At 42.1% G+C, this 22,664-nt stretch overlaps 1 protein-coding gene across 1 annotated transcript; it reads right to left on the minus strand.

Annotated features, from left to right (window-relative positions):
• Positions 1-7,455: 7,455 nt before the first annotated feature.
• eef1e1 (eukaryotic translation elongation factor 1 epsilon 1) lies at positions 7,456-14,209 on the minus strand. The gene is made up of 4 exons (XM_075452762.1): positions 14,099-14,209; positions 13,263-13,460; positions 10,750-10,845; positions 7,456-9,245 (listed from the first exon to the last, which is right to left on the minus strand). The coding sequence occupies exons 1-4, from the start codon at positions 14,180-14,182 to the stop codon at positions 9,102-9,104; spliced, it is 522 nt and encodes a 173-aa protein (XP_075308877.1). The 5' UTR covers positions 14,183-14,209; the 3' UTR covers positions 7,456-9,101.
• Positions 14,210-22,664: the final 8,455 nt, after the last annotated feature.

The raw sequence follows: 22,664 nt of genomic DNA on the forward strand, positions 1-22,664 counted from the left end.
GTGTCCTCATTAAAAATAACTGGCTGGTTTGAATACAGGAATAATAAACCAAGGGGGGCTCATTAAGGTGACCACTCATATTCAAAGTTAATGATATGAAACCTTGTTTATGTTCTATGAAATGTTTTTTAATCATTGAGGAAATGAGATGCATTACAAAGAGAGAGCACTTTGCATTAACTCCAGGTTTAAATAAATTTGTCATCTCAAATTAAAAACAAGCTTTTATAATAAAAAAAAAGATGGTGACATATGCAGATGAGTAGAAGAAATATGTAAATTAGGAGACGGTTGTTGTTTTTTTCCCATGGAGGTCAAATTACAGGAATAGGCCGAGGGCCTTGGTCTCCACCCCCACCCCCCTGCTATCCTCTGCACTGTTTTCAAATGCCATCCTCTCTGTATTGCCCCCCCCACCCCCATTTTTTTCCAAAGCACACTCCCCTGTCACAGGGTTTCAGCTGCAATTACTTTTAGTATCACTTCTCAGTGAGAAGTCAACTTCCCTGGAGCCCTCCTATCAGAACCTATTACAGCAGCAGGGGGGCTGGCTGAAGTTAAGTGGCATGACCTGTGGGTTGGATGGAGCAGGAGGGGAGAGGGGAGTAAATGTACGGCTAATTTGCAGAACATTTGAATAAAGGGATGAGGATTGTGATGGGGCCACACCAAGTTATAGTATGACACAGAAGAGCATCTGTGTAAAGACTCATTTAAATAGACAGATAAAACATTTCAAACTGTTTGAACTTTGGGTATGTGTGAGTGTTCAAGTACTGCTGCATTTTTCCAAACTCCTTCAGTTGAGCTCGCCGATTCTGTCCTTCGTTTTTCTACTATTAAGTCACCTCTTACCCCTGAGCCAAAAACCATAACCCCATGAATGGGTGCATGACCACACACACACACAAGCACACGTGCTGACAGTAAAAAGAGGGAAAAAAGAGGAAGGAAACCTGCAGCTGAGGTACAATAGATCAGCAGAAGGGGTGCGTAGCAATCGAGGCGGCTAATTCAAGAAGAGTCATCTGTGAGTGTGTGTGTGTGTGTACAAGAAAGACACAGAGGGTTTTAAAGTGCAGTCTTGTGCAGTCTCCTTGCCCCAGGTCACACATATGTAGTTTCGCACCTACGTGCCGAGTCAGCCACCCATCTCTCTGATTGATGAGCTGAGTGGTTGCATCTTGTAAAACTCTAATCTCTGTACACCTGGGATCCTTATGCAATCCAAGGAGAGAGAAATACTTATAGAGCAAATAAAAAGAATGAGGGAAGATCTGTTCACATGAATGCATACACAGAATTACTTTTGTGAATATATCCTTGAAGTGACATTAAATAAGCAATCAAACACACTCTGTTTTTTTTTGTCATAAAGAAGTGATGATTCTACAATTCAGTTTTATCTATATAGCGCTAAATAACAACAAATGTCACCTCAAGGCATTTCAACAAGGCATTTCAATGATACAGTCTTAGAGTCCAATTCGTTGTAATCATAATCCAATCGAATTTAATTCATTAAATTCAAAATCAGTCCAATTCATACATATAGAGCCAATTCAAAAACAATTTCCTAGCTAAGGAAACCAACAGATTGCATTGAAACGTCTCTTCGGTCCAATCTCCTGTCCTGAGCTTGCATGAGGCAACTGTGGAGAGAAACAACTCCCTTTCAACAGGAAGAAACCTCTGGCAGAACCAGACTCAGGAAGGGTGGCCATCCGCCTCGACCAGCTGGGGTTTGAGAGGACAGAAAAAAAGGGAACAGCAGACACCATAACACCAGGCCAGGGATACCTGCTGAGACACAGCACTTTCATTACTACAGATAGTAATGAAACAGATGGGAATACATGTGGGCCCAAAGGACTATCACTTAAGCCACAAAATTAAAACATTGTAACTCTGTTTACTTTTTCACTCACTTCTTTTTCATGGCCATAATTTCTGTTACTCGTGGTAAGACTTTAGGAGCCAAATTAAACCAAAAACCCTGCAGTTTTCCTAAAAAGATATCAGACATGGCAAGAAACAAGAGTCCGGAACATCACAAACTGGAGCTGATTTATCAGATTCACGTGTGACACAAAAGGGTAAAAGGAGTCTAAACAGCTTGACTCACAGATCAGATCTGATTTTGCTCACTTATATTATCAGTACACGTGGATGTTTCAAAAGTAATCACACTCTATCGAATTATATCTCCCCATGTGAAAAAAAATTAAAATGGAAAAAAGTGAGTATTATATGCTGCTTCATGTTATCTTCACCCTCAAAGTGTTCTATAGTCATCCAAACCTACTGGGTAAAAACACAAGAAGCTTTTTCTGATCAATGACAGTTATTTAAGAGTGTTACTCTATTTTTTTTGCCAGCTGGACAAAAAAAATTGTCGAACAATCAGTGTCTTCCGGGCTACTGGCAGCCTTGGATGTATTGTTGAGTATGAGTGTGTTCATTTTACATTTGGAGAAATTGTTCTTCTTCTTTACTGTTGCTTTCATGGTCATACTTTTTAGTTGTAGTGCAAACAATGTTTTAATACGCAAATAATTTCATTAGGGACGTGTCGGCATATGTTTATGACTAAAAATGGGAGAGGAAATCAGGTTTGTAATTTTGTCATTTTACATCATATGTACACAGCTTTATGAATTTCATGAAAAGAATGCATCTATACGTTATTGTCTTTGCACATACACACCTAGAATTATCTGCCAGTGCATTGCTAACATCTACCACACAGTCTCCCGGCTGTTCAAATCGTCATGCAATGCAATCTACTCATTTTTGTTCTTTGTTCATGACTCTTTTCGTGTGCACGGACTTGAATGAAATTGCACATGGGAGTGTTTCAGGTTTAAAGGATCTACAAAGTCTTTGGTGACGGCGTACCAAACCTTACTTGATGAGATATATGGTCCAGTTTAATACTCTTTTTTTACTTCAAAAGGTTCCCAGCAGTCTGAAATGACCCCTAAGAATCTAAGAATCTAATTCTCTAAATACTAATAAAATGAGCTTCGGTGCTGTTTTTTTTTCATCGTTTACCATAGGAAAAGTAACGCAATTCCTTTTTGCCCGCAACTTTCAATGCGATGCTCGATTATTTCTATCCAGCTGTACCAACTGTGGTTTGTGTGGATAAATATAAGCACAGGACGGTGAGAGAGAGCAGCCGTATGCAGTAATATCTTTCACTTATATGTCTTTTTTTCCTTTTCATCAACCTTGAGAATAAAGTGATATACTGTATATTATTCAAATAATATGATACACTTACTATACAGTCTCTGTGTATCAATTTGGTAAGATTGCACTAGACGAAGTATCTAAAGAACTATTTATTAAGCATCTGTAGTTTCAGTGCTGCAGACCCACATCGATAGATATCCATACAAATTAGTCCGAACATCTTTCTTCAACCCCAAAGAGGTCAAGGAAAAGAGCGTGGGAAATTACAATTCTATTCGAGGACCATTGATAGTTAGGCTTTAATTTAATAGATTTTTTACTCTTCGCTTCCATTTCCACCTGCTGTTTGGTAAGGTTCAGGGACCAAAACCTTTTAGTTATGGTTAGGAAAACATCATTGCTTTGCTCAAAATGGAACCTCTCACAACATTTGCCACATCCCAAAGCTCCACCTCATTTGCAGCTGTGTTTACAGATAAAAGTTAGACTTTTAAACATTAGACATTAAAAGTGGCCTGTCCCTTTGCCACTGTATATATCACCAGTCGGAGCACTCATCACATGCTCCGACGAAGGTCATTTGGTTGCCATAACACGAGCAAAGAGGTGCCTAGTTTACTTCCTCCTTTGGAAAGACTTCTCTAACAAATTCTCTAGTGCAAGTGTGGCTCAAACAGGGTGAAAGTTGGTCCTTCTATGACCAAACACTCACCATTCAGAGCTGTGAAAGAAGATATTCTCTTTAATTAATTAACGGTACTAAATACTTTCATATCAGTCTGTATTTTTTTTTGCATAAATAGTAAATATCCAGGGAGTTTGTCAAACTTTAAAAGAACAGAAAACAGATCAAACAAGGATTTAGGATGTATATATATATAAGGATATATATTGTAAGGATATCTCCTGTATATATTTTTTTCAATACAGGAGATAGTGACAATGCTCTTTGGTTGTTACAACAGCAACACGTACAATATGTGAATGCATTATGTGCACATATACATCCTCATGAGTTGAGAGCTAAGGACACATTTCTCTCCTTCACGTCTACAGAAATAAGTTTGGTGAAGAGCATGCCGTGAAAAACACATGCCCCCCTTCCCGTCCTTTGTGCCCTTCATAGCTGCATCCTTGCTCGTACACTCGTATAATTGCAATAGACAATCAGATGCCATCTTTACAGGCGCATGGTACAACTGTCACAACGTGTAAGAGCACGATAAAGCGTGGTCGATAAGTCCTGTCAAAAGAGCTTACGACATGCTAACGCTTCCCTCACCACCACGCGGTGTTGATTGTTCCACTGAATCAGTCAGTGAGAGCCGACCAGCCCTGTTCGTACCAGATGTCTTGGCTGATGCCTCTGCCTCAGCCTGATGTTGTTAATAAGAATTAATGAAGGATGGTGGCAAAGAAGTGACTGTTTGTTGCGTAGGTGGAGAGGGCGTTGTCCCATCTTATATGGTTAGTAAACTTATCTTGGCAAAGGTGTTTAGAGATGATGAGGAGGTAAAACCTAGATGACACCAGGAAGAACCAGCAGCTTATGGCTCACTGTTGGCCTCTGACGCCTCTACTTTTGGGGGAAATCTTAAGTCTGGATAATGATCCCAGTGAAGCTGTGAGTCTATTTATTGTCCAAACTGCGGGAAATTAAATTAGCTTTATGTTACAGGAAGCCAGAACCATCAGCTCAACAACATGGTCCTACTGAACAATCTTGCAAGCTAACTGCATGACATTGTCCGTTATGTTTATCTTTAAAGTCTGAGAGGCTTTTTGTGTCAGGAAAGTATGATGCCAAGTAGAAGCTATGTTAGATACAATTTTATCATTTTATAATTTTATAATTGTGCACCATCACCAACATATCAGTTGTGCTCTCAATCAGTTTTCACTCCAAGTCAAGTGGTTGATGCAGTGAACTTGTGCTTAGCTTACATTTGCCGGAGTATACAAAGTAGCTCTTTATATCACTAATCGTCTGTAACAGTCTTTAATGTTCTTAAGAGCTGAGGATCTCTCAGCAGGTTGAGTGTATCCTGTGATTTATAAGAGTCGGAATTGTTGGAAAAAAAACTGCATAAACAGAGAGAGAGATAGATAGCTGATAAAAAGCTGGATGGTGCCTCCTCTCTTAGCCTGGAGGATATGGTGTCCATGATTTTCCCAAACATAATTTGAGATAAGGACTTGTCAGACCACTGGACAGGTTTCCACTTCAATGCAAGTGTTTTTTCTTTTGCTTGCACAGTGGCAAACTGTGCTCTCTCACAATGGCTTTTAGAAGGATTTTTAAGGCCTTGAAGTGATTTCCACAACAGAATCATGCTCGTTTTCAATACAATGCCACCCCAGGGCCTGAAGATAATTTGCTATTCAGCATTGGTTTTCTGCCTTGTCCCTTGCATACAAAGATTATTCCGGATTCTCTGAATCTTCAAATGTATGGCTGAATGTTGAATTCCCCACATTCTTTGCAGTGTTACTTTGAAGGGATATGTTGCTCCTTGGGTTCGGTGCAGTACTGGCCTGCAGAAGACAGTGGTCACAGCGCTCTCAGTTTGGAGAATCGGAGGGTTTCATTTGATGAGCTAACAGCTACTCAGAAGGGGGCCATGGAAGGAGAACATTTTTCGCCATCAAAAACATCTCACACTTAAAAAAAAAAAAAAACTTAGCTATATTGTGAGTTCTTACACTGCATCACTTTTGCATAAAGCAGTTACATGGATTTGATCTGTCTAATGTGCTCCACGTAGCAACACAGTGGTGCAACTCAGGATGTACTGCAGACTGCAGCCCATTTTGCTACATGAACGTTCTCAAAGGAAACAACTGCATGACGTGACATGGTGTCAAAATCCACAATATAGCGCTTGATCAAACTGCAATTAAATCTTTGAGGTTTGAGTTGCTTTAGAACGTGTAAAATTCACTCCTCGCGAAACCTTAGGATTTCCCAAACTGAGACCACTGTGTCGGCTGTCGACAACTACATTTATCATTATTGTTATTATTACAGTTATTCTAAAAGATATTATGTGTTCTGGTCTGCAAGGTGCTTTTTTTCCCTTCAAATTAGACATCTTATGTCTTATTTCAACTGTTTTGCATATATACAAATTTAGAAATAAATGCATTTGATATATTGTCTTTGAATTAAAAAAATATCTATGAAGTTTGAATGTTTTGTAAATCAATGCATTACGATTAGAAATAATATTATACAGCATCTAGACTCTCTTGGAGACAGGGTTGAAGTTTTCAAAGGTTTTCCCACCTTTTGTCCCTTTACGCCCGTCTTCAGGCATAAAAAAAGTTCTCGTTCATCTCTGCACAGCTCCACGGTGAAAAATGAAGTCATCAGCTTATTCTGATGGGTGAGGGTGAGAGCCCAAACTTACTGACTTCTCACCATGCAGCGAGCTAAACTGTCCTTGATTTGGTTGCTGGGCTGGCCGGGGCCCAGTTGGCATCGTGGGTGGGACTCCTGTAGGTCCAGGGCCTCCACAGACAGCCACCCCTGCCGAGCGATGCTCCCCTCGGCCCTCAGATGTCGTTGCGAAGGTCATCCCTAATTGATACCTCTGTCCTGGTTTCCTACTGTGGCCTCACGACTTTGCCTCACTTTAAGTCCACTCGGGTTTGATCAGGGAGGAAACCAGACTGTGGGAACGGAACCACTAAAGCATTCTGAGGATGTGCCACCAGCATCAGCAAAGAGTAAAGAAGTTCCCTGTCTATGGCATGTTTTACCAATTCTAATTTGAACAGATATAGGGAACAGGTTTTTTTTTTGTGGGAAACTATTTTGCAAAATGCTGGTATCCGTAATATCAAGCTTGCACGGTTTGCCATAAAGGTATCATTGCAAATAAAAAAAAAAGAATCAAAACTATTCATCCAGAAAAACTTTTATAGGCAAAACTTGATTATTTACACCTCAGAATGCAGTACAACTGTCTGATAAACAGAATTCCAACAGAGTGTTAACATAACCGGGAGGACAAGGCCTTCTTTAATGGCAGACTACCGCATAAACTGCCCCAACAAGTCACAAGGCTCGCTCAAATGACTGCGAGCTGTTTTTATCCTTCGCATCTACTTTGTAACACTTGCAACAAACACACAGCGAGACGCCTTATAGAACCTCGCTGAACAATAGCTCTGTCTTCTGGCTGGTTTTACGCAAACCAAATTCTTGGAGAATAGCAAAAGTACACACTGAATAATCAGCAGGGAAGTCAGGGGTCAGGGGCTCTGTATCTCTTTGATTTATTGGCACAGGATGAACATCATGCTTACATCAGACGAGAAAACCAACAAGCTTTAAGCGAGAGGCTCGGTATGTGGAGCATGTTAGCGGGGAGGAATTAAAAAAAATACATGGCTGAAACTGCAGCATTTACACAGTGAACAGGAAATGTGCTGACAGCTTTCAGTCTGGGAAAAGGGGTTATCAGAAGTGGAACACGGTAAAGACCATTGTCAGTTATTCTTTCAATCGTTCTTCATTTTAATTTGATGCTTTTCTGTTCATTTACCTTCAAGGTGCGAACAAACACGCTCTGCCACCATGATCTGGCCTGATAATGGTGCTAATAGCAACCATCCAGCCAGCAGCAGTCACGCTTTCGGAGGCATGGATCATTGTTCACGTCACAAAAAGATCCCTCGGCCTCTGGGTGCTCTTTTGCTGTGTGGCCTCCATCCCTTCCATTCCTCGCTCGCTGGCTCGCTGCCTCCCTTCGTCCTTCTCTCTCCAGCAGCCCGTGGGAGCGTGAGGGTTGAAATGACACACAGTGGCTGACTGTCGCCCAGGGGCCTGGGTTCTGGCCTAGGCTGGCTGGATCTGTGTGGCAGCTGGTGAGCCCGCTGCCCTCTCTGTGGCCTGCAGCATCAACAGTGGTGGTAGTGGGACTGATTGGAGCCTCACTCTGATCTCTGACTCTGAGGCTGACGTTCAACTGCTCACTGCTGCCCACACAACTGGTGGTGGGGAAGTGGAACGAAGAGCGGGGAGGTAATCAGAACGCACATAAACACACTCGCAAAATGAGGAGAAACTACATTGTTCAGTGAAAGCTGCATGTGAAAACGTCACAATCAAACAAAAATAACAATAAAATAACAGAACAGAGCTGGACAAATTAAGATGAAACGACGCAGAGAAAGAATAAGAATTGCAGTCTTCATGGAGTTAAGATAATGAAGCAGCAACCACATTAATTTGGACAAATTAAGAGGAATTGCACGATGGAAGCATTTGGAAAATTGCCCCCCAAGAACACAACACACTACCAGTTAAGTCTTCTTTTAATCTGCGATACCTGTCACAGCATGTTCAAGGCTCTTATTAAATGATCATTATTTATAAATAGAAACAACTATTAACCAAGATAGCAGCACTGCACCGCAACCCATACAGCCTTCCCTTTGTAAACAGCTAGCAAATGCTAACATCTTAAAAAAAAAAAAAAAAAAAAAAAAAAAAAAAGACTTCTCCCTCATCCATGAATAACAGTGAAGACACCAGACCTCTTATAAATAGTGTTAGCTAGGCTGAATGGCTGATGGGTTAATGTGATGTTATTTTTCCATCTCCCACATGATACTACTGGGTAATGCAATTAGTAAAAAAAAACACTGACTTTATTTTAGCAATTTGAACCGAACTGCTTTTATCTTCAAGCAATCATCAGAGCAGATGTCGTTATCCAAAAACACAAATAAGAGAAGGAGGACGTAACTGTATGGAAACATGCTAAACTCGTGACGCTGATGTCATACACGCTTGTTTGTTCGGAGATCATCTGCACGGTTCTGCTCCGACCGACTGAGGAGTCGTGACGAGTCGGGGGTGGGGGGGGGGGGTTGAGGTTGGGGATTTTTAGGGCTCAGTGGTGTCTGCCGGTGTAAATTCTGTTCCTGAGCACAACTACTGGGGGGAGGTGGTGTCGGACACCAGGACGGTGCTGGATGTGGTCGAACCATCGTGCCACGTTGAGATACTGCTCCTTTTCCTGGATGGCCAATTCAACCTGAGAAGGAGAGGGGGGGCATTAAAAAAAAGGAAGAAAGACTGATTTTTTTAAGGAAAAACTTTTTAAGACCCAGCGTCACAACGAGTAAGGATGCCAGTAAATCTGCTTCACTGACAAGTCTTCCAGTGATTCAACTAAGACCTTCTCAAAAGCAGACAATCTGTTTCTGACTGAAAAGCCTTTTCAAGCAAAGTTATGAAGACAAAAGAAGCTGCAAAGCACAAATAGGATTAGACTGCTGGTTTCTAACAAGGAGCTCCCAAGATCCAAAACTCAGAGGGCCACAGGGAACTTTATTCAGATCATCTCATTGCTATTACACAATTTACATATTTATTATAACTGTCTGTCAAGTCAAATTCAGAATATTTTCACCTCATGTGCCACTTAAAGTGCTTTTTCAAATAAACAATGGTTCATTTTCAAACTGATTTTCTGAAGTATTTACCTACAAACTCCTTTAACCTGATATCTGCAGTGCATGATGGGAAGAACACGCAGCAGCAGAAACTTTAAGGCAGTGGTTATTAAATGGCTTTAATCTTCAGTCAGTTTAAAGTTTGTGTCCGATGGGAATATTTCACCATTGTGGCACAATTCAGGTGGCAGACTTCAACATAACAGCCAACAGCAGAACTCTTTGAGACGCCCTTGCGAATTAATAAACTTTATCAGGCATTTGGTTCTTCATTATCTCATATTATCTCATAATATGTAAATCACACACACACGACAATCGAGCCTAAAACTATCCAAGCAACAGTCAGGTTTAATGTTTGTGTAAAGTTGTTTTTCATGAATTGAACATCGGCACAGGCTGTGGCCTTGGGTTGGGCTCGCTGACCCGCTGTCCCCGAGGTTAAAAACCACACTGATTGCAAACCAAAGTGACGCTCCTCTGCCTGGTGGCGGGGGGGGCAAACTTCCATCTCCGCCACAACCGCTGACATCTCTCAACATGTGATCTCCCCCTCCCTCCCTCCATATCCTTCTGCCTTTCCCATTTCTGAGCTCACTTTTCTTTTTATCCTGCAAGGCGTAACAAACTTACTTGTCCCTGGTCTGAGGCTAAAGACATCACTTTATGCCACATCACTTTATCTGTCTGAAGAGAACTGAAACTGTGTTTAGAATCCGTGTGTTCATTGCCAGCTCGCTCTCATGCCCTTTGGCCATATGACTGGTCTAATTGTGTGTTATATGCTATGACAAATTGATAATCAGAGTTGTGGTTTCGCAAAAGTGAGAGCGGGAAAAGGATGGTCCTTGGTAAGTGGCAGTAAGAGTGCAGAGTGAATCAGTCGATCAGTCAAATTGACCCATTATCAGCAAACCGTGTATCCTGCTGGGACTGCTTAATGGGTGGGAGCCTATCTGAGCACTCCAAAAAAAAAAAAGAAAAAGAAAGACATTACAATGACAGACTGGGTAGAAGTACTGACCCATATGAATGAAGAGTTACAACTACAAGGTCCAGTGAGTAAGAAAGGAGGTGACTTACGATGAGTGGATACATTCCAAAGTACATAAGGCTGTCAGCTAAGGTGAAATGGGCTCCTGCCAGGTAGACCTTGTCTTGCAGGTAGAGGTTGAGGTCCTGAAAGAGGAAATTTCCAAACAGAACTCAGTATGCAAATGCAAACTCATTACACATGCTAATATATGCATCATGTCAAGATTTCTGTGTAAACACACTTGTCTTCACATGACAGATGAATACATTACACGAATCACTAATGAAGCTTCCTTTATGAGAGGAGGACATTTTTTTTAAGCTGCTTTCATTTCATTTCAAAACAGGTGTAAACGTTCAGCTTTGTTAAGGACACATTTTGATTTTATGTTTAATTGTCTTTTTTTGTAATGGATACCATAGTGATGAAAGGGGACGGAACAGCAGGTTCATTAACCTATATATCTGTGGGTGCGTGAGGTACATACATCCAGATTCTAGCTTGCTTGCATGTGTGTCTGTGATGTGGATAGGAATAATGTGTAACCTGAGGGGGTATGCATCTCTCCTCATGACTGGCGACTTAGCACAGATGCCGTACGAAACGGGCTATTTGTTTACTCCACCACAAAATGACTGCATCTCTCGCTTGCAAATCTAATGAAGCCGTTTCAAACTCGGGCAGCTTTTTCTGTGTTTCACAGTCATCGTCTGTGCGGGGAAGTGCTGGTCCCAGGGGAGGGGACCATCTTTAGCACTTGTACATTGTGCGATGGGAAAACTAAACACACACAGAAGCATCTTCGGGGCAAATTAAGTTATTGTGCGGCAAGAGTGGGCGATGCCAAACAAGGCATGAAGACTGCAGACTTCCTCCCCTTCAAGAATCAGATCCTGCTTTTCTTAGCCTACAGCCATGGAGCTGAAGCCCAGCCGTGCATTCGAGGGGAGGAAGCTCTCCTGCAACCCCCACCTGTTCCCTGCTGTACCTAACGAATGGAGCTCAAACCCAGGTTCTCCTCTACCTGTGCATTATTTACCTGGCAAATTCAGGTAAAGCGATGCCGGACAACGCTGTAGCAGAACTTAGGCCACTGCACAAGAACAGCTCTGGCCAAACTCTTTTAGAAGCTCACAAACATGAAAAGCGAATCTACAGTTTAAGGTAAGAGGGTTTCGCCCTTTGGGTCAGTCATGTAAAAGCTGGAGAACACGGCGGCTCGTTGCTACAGTAGACATGAGGCGAACTAATAGAAAGGAATAATGCACAAGACATCTCTATTTCACAAATGCATTTAATTGCATGTCCCTGTGTCATAATACGCCATTGAAAAACTTTACATCCCTGATGCGTTCCTTGTTCGCTCTTGTTCATAAATGTTACATATAGTTTTGTCAACTCTCTGTTGACAAAAGACACAGTAATAAGTGTATTTAATGCGCTGTACGCTTGAGCATCTGCATCATAAAACAAATGACAGTTGTTTCTTTCTGTGGCAGCAGGCAATCACCCAGTTCTAAGTCTAATTGGTTTAAATCGGAGTGCCAGAATTTCCTCGTATTTAATCATTTTTTTTTAGTCCAGGGCAAAAACAGCTGGGCGTGTTTATCCTCATGTTACATGAGTAACAAGATGTTTACTTTAGAAACAAGTCTCAGCTTGAAAAAGGATGAAAATCTTATCCGCATCCTGGAGTGAGAAAGTTTGAGAACCCCTGCTGTTGACACTCTTTTATTTTTTTGGTTATCTCTGGATAATTTAATGGGAGATGACTGGTGTGCTTGAAAGAAGAGTGTTAAAGATGCAGCTTAAGCAGCAGGACAGGACAGGGGGCCACTGGGCACCAGAGCTGAGCCGCTAAGGGCGACTTCCTTCTGTAAGTGGCACCATTAAAATATTTAAGAGGCCTGTCCAGATAACATGCTGCAACACAGCATGACTCCTCTGCCATGCCACAACAGCGTGTCATGCTGGGAAGTGTGCATGCGTGCACACACACACACACACACACACACACACACACACACACACACACACACACACACACACACACACACACACACACACACACACACACACACAGACAGACACTTCACGCTGACAGGACGATGCCAAAAGGCGCCTAGCGTCCAGCAGACCAGTGGCTGACGATCCGTTTCATGCTGACTGGCGTCAGGCACATTAAAGCAGTTTTTTTAGTCGTGTGGGGCCATGTCTCTGAAGGGGCATACATCAGTCTTTATTCCTGTTGCTTGTGCCTTAACAAGGCAAACACACACACACACGCACACGCACACATCTAACTGTCTGACAGAGAAAAGGGAATGCGAGAGAAACCGAGATGCTGTGGCACTTTACAAAGTTATTTCTTTTTCAGGGAAAGCAAAACAATTCGAGGCCACAGTTAAAAGCTGTAAGCAAAAACATACTTTTTAATAAACTCGGAATCATCACCATCAAACTCTGAGGTCATTGTATGCACAAATATATTGTATGCATTTAGGTTTACAGACTGGATGCGGGAGAAAAGGGCGATTTCCCTGAACATTAGGTTTTCTACCTTCAGGATGGTCTTGATGTCCTCCTTTGTGTAGCTATCAAGTTTTGTCACTCTGAACTCCATCCACTGCTGCACCACTGCCCTGCTCTCTGCAGTGTCACCCAGCAGCTCTGGGCGCTTTGCTTCTTTCACCAAGTGGCAGGCGATGGTCACCAGCCCCACCAGTGGAGGGCCATTATTATTCTGTAGCACAGGTACCTATAGGAAGAGGTGCAACAGATGGGGGTGGTGAGAGATCAAAAACTACAATTTGGTGTAAGGGGTGTCTTGCAGCACAATAAAGCAGGATTGGCGAGGACGTTATCAACCCACTGACATTGCTGTGTATAATAATCATTTCACGCTTTTCCTTTACCATTTGCCTGATTAACTGTCAGTACAGCATCCCTTAAAACGGACGCAATATATTCACATGTCGGTCTTTTAAGTCTGGATCGTAATTAATTAAAGCGCACGCCCACTTCACAGCGGTTTAAATCCGCTCTGTCAGCCAATGGTACACAGCTGCCTCCACCCCTCGCTTACTTGGTATGGACAGCCACACACAAAGCAGGCAGCGCTATTCAAAACGCTCACCTCTAGATACATGAGAGCTGGCATCGATATTGGTGTCAAAATATGCTGGAGTATCAGATAATCTCAGTTAACATTAGTCTGATAACATAAGGTAGATACACCACCACGAGAGCAGCCTTCTATTCAGTCCACATGCCTAGCTGGTTAGCATTCCCTTGCTAGCTACCATGCGCTACTTACAACTGCTTACAAGCCTAATCTAAATTTAATAGCGATATGGCACTAACAGCAGATGGGGCAACAAAGACCCGTCACAATACCTTTTTATCCCCCTGTGTACTGTATTTGTTCGGCTTTTTTAGGCCCAAGTATTTCTCCAGCGATGATAATTCCCGTAACGCCATGTTTCTGACTGTCGAGGGGCAGCGCAGCGAGAGAATGATGTGATTGGACGAAAGTCTCAACGCCCGCCCACAAAGAGATGACTGAATCTAGATGTAGCCAATTAAAACATTAACTCATGCTGCGAGTTGCTTTCGGCGTATTGCATCAGTGGGCTTAATCTATTTTCCTTCAATAAAGTAACATAGGATTAATACAGTCAAATAAAATACCAGTATGCTCTAAATTGTCACACTTCAAATTACTTTAACCAATAAAATGAGAGCTTCAGAAACTTGAACTTTAAGAAGACTCCCCAAACAACATTCCTTTATGAAATTTAGTTTAAAGATTTAAAGATTTTGCTTTAACCTAATGCCGAACAAGAAAATATATACAAAGTAACATAATTTGTCATGATAGTGACTGCAGAAATAATTCAAATTCATGTAATTTACAAAAGTCTATATATATCAGTTTAATTATCGAGGTTGTAATAAGAAAACAGCAAGATTAGTGTGTAAAAAGAAACCCTAGTTAGTCAAAAAGGCACACACACAAACATACATGTCTCCTCCCTAGTAATGTTTTGTTGAAATGATTTGTATTTAAATTTGATTAATGCTAAAAAGTTTTTGAATTTTTATACACCCCCACCACTCTTTAAAATGGACCCAGCTTTATATTCCAAACCCCATCAACAGTGAGTACTGACCTGATGAAAACTGAAAGCTTTACAGCTCTGACAGTTCGTAGCGATATGGCATCAAAGAAATATTTCCAAAAAGGATTTGTGGTCAAATGGAACCTGAATAGCAGTGCTCGGTCTGAAGTTTCAGCAAAGTCCTGCAGCAAAACATTTGCTCCCTTGCCAGCTTGTCTGTCTCTGCCGTGTGTCCTGGCTGTGACATTGAATGTGTCACGTCTGTTTGGATATGGACTGTGCTTCTATGATTTCCCCATAATGAAATGTCACCTGTCATTCAAAACCAGGTCTACTAACTATGTACTGTCCAGGTGGATGTGTGAGTATGCACTTCTATGTATACGTGACATCATAGAAAGTGACAGCCGGGCTGAGATGTTTTACTGAAAGCTTTGCTTTCACGCTCAGCAGATTGTCTCTGGAACAGTTCAACTGAACAACGAGACTTGAGGTCATGTCAGCGACTCTAGGAAAACTCTTGTGATAACACACTAGAGTCATAGCTGTATTTAACATGGAGAAAACAAATGGGAAATCTCATTCAGGGTAGAATAATTTATATTCAAATTTTTTTTTCAATTCATTTTCCGAAAAATGGAAAATGTGTGCTCCATGTGGACATATAAATAAGCCGCAATTAAACTACTGCAACATACATAGACGGTTTAGAAGGGGCACACAGTTAAAGTAATCCTTTTTCAATTCTTCTCTATAGACTCCAATACCGAATCAGAGCAGGATTCGAGGATAAAAGTTAAAGTGTTGCTCTTTTTTTTTAAACAATCCAGAGTGTCAACATATATTCTTTTTTTTTTTTTTTTACCAAAACCACAATTCTCACAATGCTGTGTGCATGAAAGCCCTTTGTTTCTCACAATGAAAGCAGTTGCATCATCTAGTTAGTCTTGCCATCTCTTTGGTTTTTGTATTTACTTATTCTGAACTAGAGAATAACAAATATAATGTTCATATTCATGGACCTCATCTGAATATTTTAAACCAAAGTGCACAAGTTTTCTTAACAGTTTCCTATCCCTTGTCATAATGGCCAAAATACACTGGTTCTTTGAATTTTCTAGAATTCACTGGCTATTTTCAGTGCTGTCATACTGACATGTCACTATTATCAGATACTCTAACACAGCAGGATTTTACTTTGCCTGTAAACTGTGAATACCTAGCACACTGCAGACAAATGTTCAATGGGATAACTAACACCTGTATCGTACCATTGTCTAACACAGCCCTTTAATGTTAAATGCTGTGGGCCTTTTGATTCACATGCAGCAGCAGTTGCTCTTTATGTGAACTACTTTCATTGATGTTTATTGCCTTCCACAAGGCTTCTTTTCACTGCGGCCACTTAATATAAAAGAACAGATGATATTTTTAAACCCAATTTGTTGAGAAAAAGCTGTCCCAGAAAACAAATTAATTATAAGAATGAGTACACAGACTATCACGAATGATTAGATGCCACGGAACAAGGTAAGACTAATTCTCAACATTCTTTTTAATCATCTAACCTTCCATTTTTGCTGTTTGTTTATAGGCTCCAGCACGTCATACACTTTTACCCTAGTAGGGCTCCCATAAATGCATGCCTGCAGCATTAAAGTGTGTCTCTTTTAACTGAATGCCTCCAAGCTGCCACATCCTGTCTGGACTCAGGCGGGCTGAGGACAACGATCCCCAGTGCCTAGGACTAACTGTAGCCTGTGGGAGTTTTCTCATGCCGATTGTGATACAGAACTTGGGTCAAATTAGTAAGGAAATCTACTGTTGGGCTCACCAATAGTGCCGTGGGGCTTCCCAAGATGGGCATAGCCATAAACGCAGCCTCAGTCTTGGGAGATATATCCCCCAATGCCTACTTGGTAACTTACAATATGCTGTTACACTGATTTGTCTAGCCGGGAAACTGGGCCCACAGCACCGCCTGTCTCCTCTCTTACCTTTTATGACCTGTGAAAGCTCTTTTCCTGAATACTGCGTTCTAACCACACAGATGCTCACGGAAGGAGAAGCGGGATCGGTTGTGAGTGGTCGACATGAACGCTGTCAGCATGGATTGGTGAAATTGCATATTGGTGCTAGGTCGGATCCCCACCGTAGAGTGAGCACGGGGACAGGCGCCAGGCGGCTGCATGACAATTTGGGAGAAGGCTGAGTGCTGTGAGATGAAGACAGACAGATGTAGGGGGGTCAGCTTGCTGCCTGTACCTTCAGCTTCTGTCAGGTTATATTTCTGATTTTAGCTTGTTCGAAGAGTTTGATGCATGGTTGAAGGAATTGACATGAAACAAGATTTTGGTACGAGGATGATAGTTTGTATTGTGCAAGCTATGAGGTTAATCTTTGACTTTGAACCTGAATAGTTTTGCTTAACAAGAGGATGCGAAAAATACTTCATTACATATGTCAGGCCTTCTTTTAATACCCAGTTTTGACACTCAATCTGTTAACCTAAAAATCATCCCAAAAGATATATTCCTCCTTACTTCCAAGCCATACAGCAAGTCACTTTCAGTCCGAGTAGTACATGACTAACAGTAGTGTGTCTTTTTGCTCTGGGAGCTGCTGGCTCTGGGAGTGAATGAGAGCTGGAGGATGCCAGAAATGTCACACCTCTAGGCGGGGCCCTATGGGCCTTCATGACGACAACAGTGATGGGATTATAGGAACCACCCTGCTGCTCCATGTAGAAGCAGGCACCCAAAGGCTATAAAACAACAAGCAGGTCCCTCACTCCATCACTCACCAACACTAGCACACATGCAAATGAGTGTATGTTTGAGTATGTTTACAAGGGGGAGGGAAAGGCTGGAAGAGGCAGTGACAGGGGTGGAGTGTTGACATTTTTGTGGCATTTCATGTCTTTCTTTAATGTTTGTGACACAAGATTAACATTGGATGGCATACTCATAAGTGTGTGTGTGTGTGTGTAGATGGAGGGACTCTGATCTGGAGAGGCCCCTGAAGACAAATGAACGAGTAATAAAGGCACTTTCTCCATTTCCTCCTTTTTGCTTAGATGCCAACCCACAAGACTCTGGGACATGCTAGGGGACACAGTACCAGCTCATAGTCCCTGTCCCTGCTTCTCATCAAATAGCAGTCACTTAGGAGTATTAATTACTGCTCTGAATTTCTTCTTCCATAGCCATCCGTGTCCCCCTTAGACAAACAACCACGGTGGGAGGATCTTGATTATTATAGCTTCTGAAAAGTCAGATTGTCTTTTATTGAAGTTGCCCACTGGCCATGCAGGTTTCTCTCCATCTCTCTGTGTCTCATATTCTGTTTCCTGTGTCTCTCATCCATGATTCAGACAAAATCTTGGAGGAGGCTGTTATGCCGGTGCTCTTTTTCGTGGCCGGGAGCTTGATGAGGGAGACTCCCGTGTTCTTTAGGTTTGAAGTCGTGCAGCTGGCACATGCTGAACTCTGGCCACCGAGCTGCTGTTTTGCCTTTCACCAGCAGGGAGCACTGTGGATCTTTCAATGAAATCTCAGAGTCCATCACGTTCAGAGTCCAGTAGTGTCTCAGCTGAAGTCTGCCTAGTAAAAATGAACTTTTTTATCTGAATCTGGAAAGGGACTGTTCGAGATGGCATCATGGGTACTTTATAGAAGCACATCAACTAAATCTTGAAAAATTCCTAAAGCAATGCTGTACATTTTGAAAAAGCAGTTGTCCACTTATAGTATGATCAGAGTAATACTTATTGTGGGACTGCATAGAAATTCCTTTATCATTTTCTCTTATGCATCGAAATGTGTTCGATACAATAATTTTCTATCATTTTCCATAATATGAGAAGAGGAGCACGGTCAGAACTGGTGTTCAGAGGTCTGCTCAGAGGTGCATTAACATCTTTTTCCTGCCATTTTCAAAAGGTTAAAGTGAAACTCCATCTTTTTCATTGCAAAGAATCACAGGTGTATGAGAACGTGTTTGGGAAACGTCAGCCCAGCTCCTAATCCGCCCCCCTGCTCTTAATCCGCCCCGCTATCCGTCTTCATGTCTTTAACCCATTAGTTTGATTCACTGCCTCTGGAGCAGGAAAGTGAAAGCTCAGACCGGCACTTGTCTCTCTTATGACTGTGTCCACTATATCCCTTCTGTGTGGCACTTTATGGCCTCCTGAAGAGAGGCAGAGGGGACATGTGTATGTGTGTGTGTGTGACTGAAAAAAAAGACAGCGTTGAGGGGGTGGGTGTAGAGATAGAAATAGGGAGATTCAGAAGGTTATTTGTCCCTCTTCCCCTGTCTGAGAGCTAGGAATCATGGTCTTCATGACAGGTCGCCAGCGCCCGTTGGGGGTGATCTATATGAGGCCCTCTTTATTGGCAATTTCAACCCAGGGACAGATGAGACTTCAGCCAGCCAGCCGGACAGCCAGACTATGATGAAAGCAGCCAGGACTCACCTGTGACTCTCGCACTGAAGGCTAGAGAAATAATGCATCAGGGGTTATATGTGGAGCTATGTGCAGTGTGTGGTGTGTAGACGTATGAGCCGTGAGAGTGTGAGGTAGAAATAATGTATGGCTGCTGTCATGCCCAGAGGTCTCTGTTTAATATGGGGAGAATCACTGAGCTGTGTTGCAGGAAGATTTCGATTGAGATGCTTTGGATACTTTACATATTGTTGGAATGTAGGGTAAATAATTCAACTCGGAGCATGAGTGACTTATTGCTTTTGGCTTCTTTGGAGTAACATGGCTGCGAACACGCGTATTTTATAACAAAACATCTATAATGCACTGCATGTGAATCCTATAAACCTCAGTCTGTGCTGTATGAATCGAATATTGTTCTGCCAGAGTGCTGAAAAACATTAAAATGCATTCTAAAACCTGGATGCTGAGCTGATTGTAATAAAACATTAAAGCTGCCATAAGTACTAAAACATTACTTTAAGATTTGGATTGAACCGACACATTACTCCATTCTCCCACAGACTTTTCTTAACATCCTGCATGGGGTAACACTGATATCACATACAGCCCCTTTCCCCCAAGTCTGCGAAACACATTTCCCATTTTTCAAAGTCCTGAATTGCACAAGGCAAATCACTGGGAACTAGCATGACAACATTCAAGCTCTGAGCAGACAATATATCCCGGGGCCATTCCTCCATCCAACACGCTGCTGAATGAAAGACAGAAGCTTGCAAAGTGACGAACACCATGAAATAGCCCTGTAATGAACAATTGCTCTCATATGGGAAGGCCTGTTCAGTCAGGAACAGCCATTAGACCCGTCTCCCTCTGTTCACTCCTAATCGATTAGTACAGTCTGCAAAGCATTGATCAGCGGTTCGCTTTCAAGTGTTGAAACGGTGGAAAGGTTTGGAAAATACTGATTTAAGGGCACTGAGCAGGTTTTTGGAGAAAAGAAACCTAAAATCTCCATTTGAGGCTGGGGGTAGCCCAAGTATGGTATCTGTCTGTCACTTTCAGCAATTGTTTAAGTCCAGGGAAGGTTTACAGCTTTGCCACAGTTTAATTAGGGCACTTAATGGGATAGAAAAAACAACACGGTTGGTTGTTTTCGCAAATGTTTGACCCTCAACAACAAGAAGGTAAAGCCAATTAAAAAAAAAACCAAAAGACACTACAGTGGTCATCGTGTAATGGACCGATTAATCGTTTGATCAACTAACTGACACAAGCTGTTTAAACATTATTTTCAAGGCTAAAGGACTATAAGTGGAAAATGTTACTAAATCGAGCATTTTAAAATGATATATTTTGGAACTTATTCAGTCTTAACCCAGTTTACTGAATGAGTGAGACTGTGCATGCGTTGATGATGTACTGCAAATGTTTCGCCCCTGTGGGGACAGTGTGTTGCTGTTGGCCAGTTGCACCCCAACATGCAGGACATTTGATTTCACTTACATCGACTTGCAGGTGTGCAAGCTTACAGTATTTGATTTCAGTAGGACGTTATGAGGTCAAAGGTTGTGTGCTTTAATATGCGTGTGTATGTGAGATCTGCATATTTATGTCTATATGTATGTTTAGAGCCTCATATTCAAAGGTGTTGTTTCTTCTGCGGTGGCCGCTCCTCGTGTTTGTCATTTGGTCTGTCTGTGCTTATCCTCCCTGCCTCCACGTACACTCAGCCTCTAATCAACTAAATAAAGTGTAGCAATTTTGACATTTAGCGGCCTAATTTGCTTCACAGTAGCCGACTGGCGCAGCAGATAACACAGACTGACAGGATCAGAGAAAACTCTGTTTATCTGGGGAATTAAAGGGTAAAAAGAGGCCTGGCTTAGTGATAGGTACTCTCCTGTATGGTGTGTGTTTGTGTGTGTACTAGGAACTGTTGTGCTTGTATATGTCTGCATTTGTCCAAGTGAGAGTTGACTAAGTGAGAGACAGGTCCAGTTATTACTTAAATGACCTATGGACTAGGCTGATACAGGGGAGCGTGCTTGTTTAGGCATATCAGTGTTGTCCATCTAAACTGTCGAACTTGTGACCTTTGTGTCAGGTTTCTCCGGGCTTGCTGGTGGCGCTTCACATGCACTTGTGTTCTGTTCTTGCAAATCTCCCTCTTAATAAAGCTATCAGATTCACCAATGGGCCCGAAAAATGAGGCAGACACACAGCAGGGCTCTGTTTGCAGATACAGCCAAAGACAATCTTTCCATCTACCTGGGGGGACCTGCTAGCGCCAGTGCTCCAGGCTATACACATCCTCCATCAAAACATCACTGACAAGTCAAGTCGCTCTCTCTCCCCTCTCATGCCGCCTCCGACCCGTAACCCATTTATCTTGAGATAACTTTGTCAGATTGTCAACCAAACTCTCCGGTGGGAGCCAAGCCCAAAGCCTATTACAGGGGAATCAGTGCAGACCGAGGCTGGCCACTGCTAAACGGATACTCCCTCCGAGCTCTCTCTGCCTTGACTGCATTATTGGAGCTGCTGTTTCCCCATCCTCTGAATGCAGTCAGCCAGGCTGCCAATAATCAGGTTGCTGAAGTCCCACGCTATTCCAAACCATACTAGTTCATTGATTACATCAACGAAGCTTGGTTATGAGTGAGAAGATTGTAAAAAGGAAGGTATGACAAGATTAAGTAATCCTGACCTCTCTCCTGCGCTTCCTTCCTGTCTTCCCTCTGGGTGTTGGAAATGAAATGTGTGTACAAACTGAAAAACAAAAACACTCCATTTAAGTGGGAGCTGTGCTGGGTGGCAGGAGCAGTATCAGAAAGATATGTTTGTTTGTGAGAGTTGTGCGTGTATGCATGTATTCTTCAGCACCGATGCTTTGTGACATGTCGCTCAGGACACTATGCTATTCCCCGGCCAGGAGACCTTGGGTTCATGAATAATTTGCAACCGTTAATCTTGAGCAGTCTTGATTTATTCTGGGATGCCTTTGAAGCGCCAACACGCTGAGGGCTTCGCGGGGACTGCCACCAAACTGAGGAGACGAACAACAGCAATAAAGCGAACTGAAAGGAGGAGAAAAACAGCAAGAGGGGATGCAGATAATCTATATTTTTATGAAAGTTGCTGCTCTTTTTTTTTCCAGAGATTTCTGTTTTATAGATAAGATTATAAGACTTTAAACACAGATAGGGAGTTATTTATGACATGATAGCCAAGAGTAAAATGCTGTTATATCAGTGACTTGGCAGAAAGGTGAAGTTAGTATGACTTATTGATTTGGTGTCTGACTTTAAGCACTCTTGGATGAGTTGAACACATTAGCAGACTTGCCCACAGGTATTGCAGATAAAGCAGTTTCCATGGCTTTCATTCGAAAGAT

Source organism: Odontesthes bonariensis, chromosome 20, assembly GCF_027942865.1.
Source record: "Odontesthes bonariensis isolate fOdoBon6 chromosome 20, fOdoBon6.hap1, whole genome shotgun sequence".
In the NCBI taxonomy this organism is placed as follows: domain Eukaryota; kingdom Metazoa; phylum Chordata; class Actinopteri; order Atheriniformes; family Atherinopsidae; genus Odontesthes; species Odontesthes bonariensis.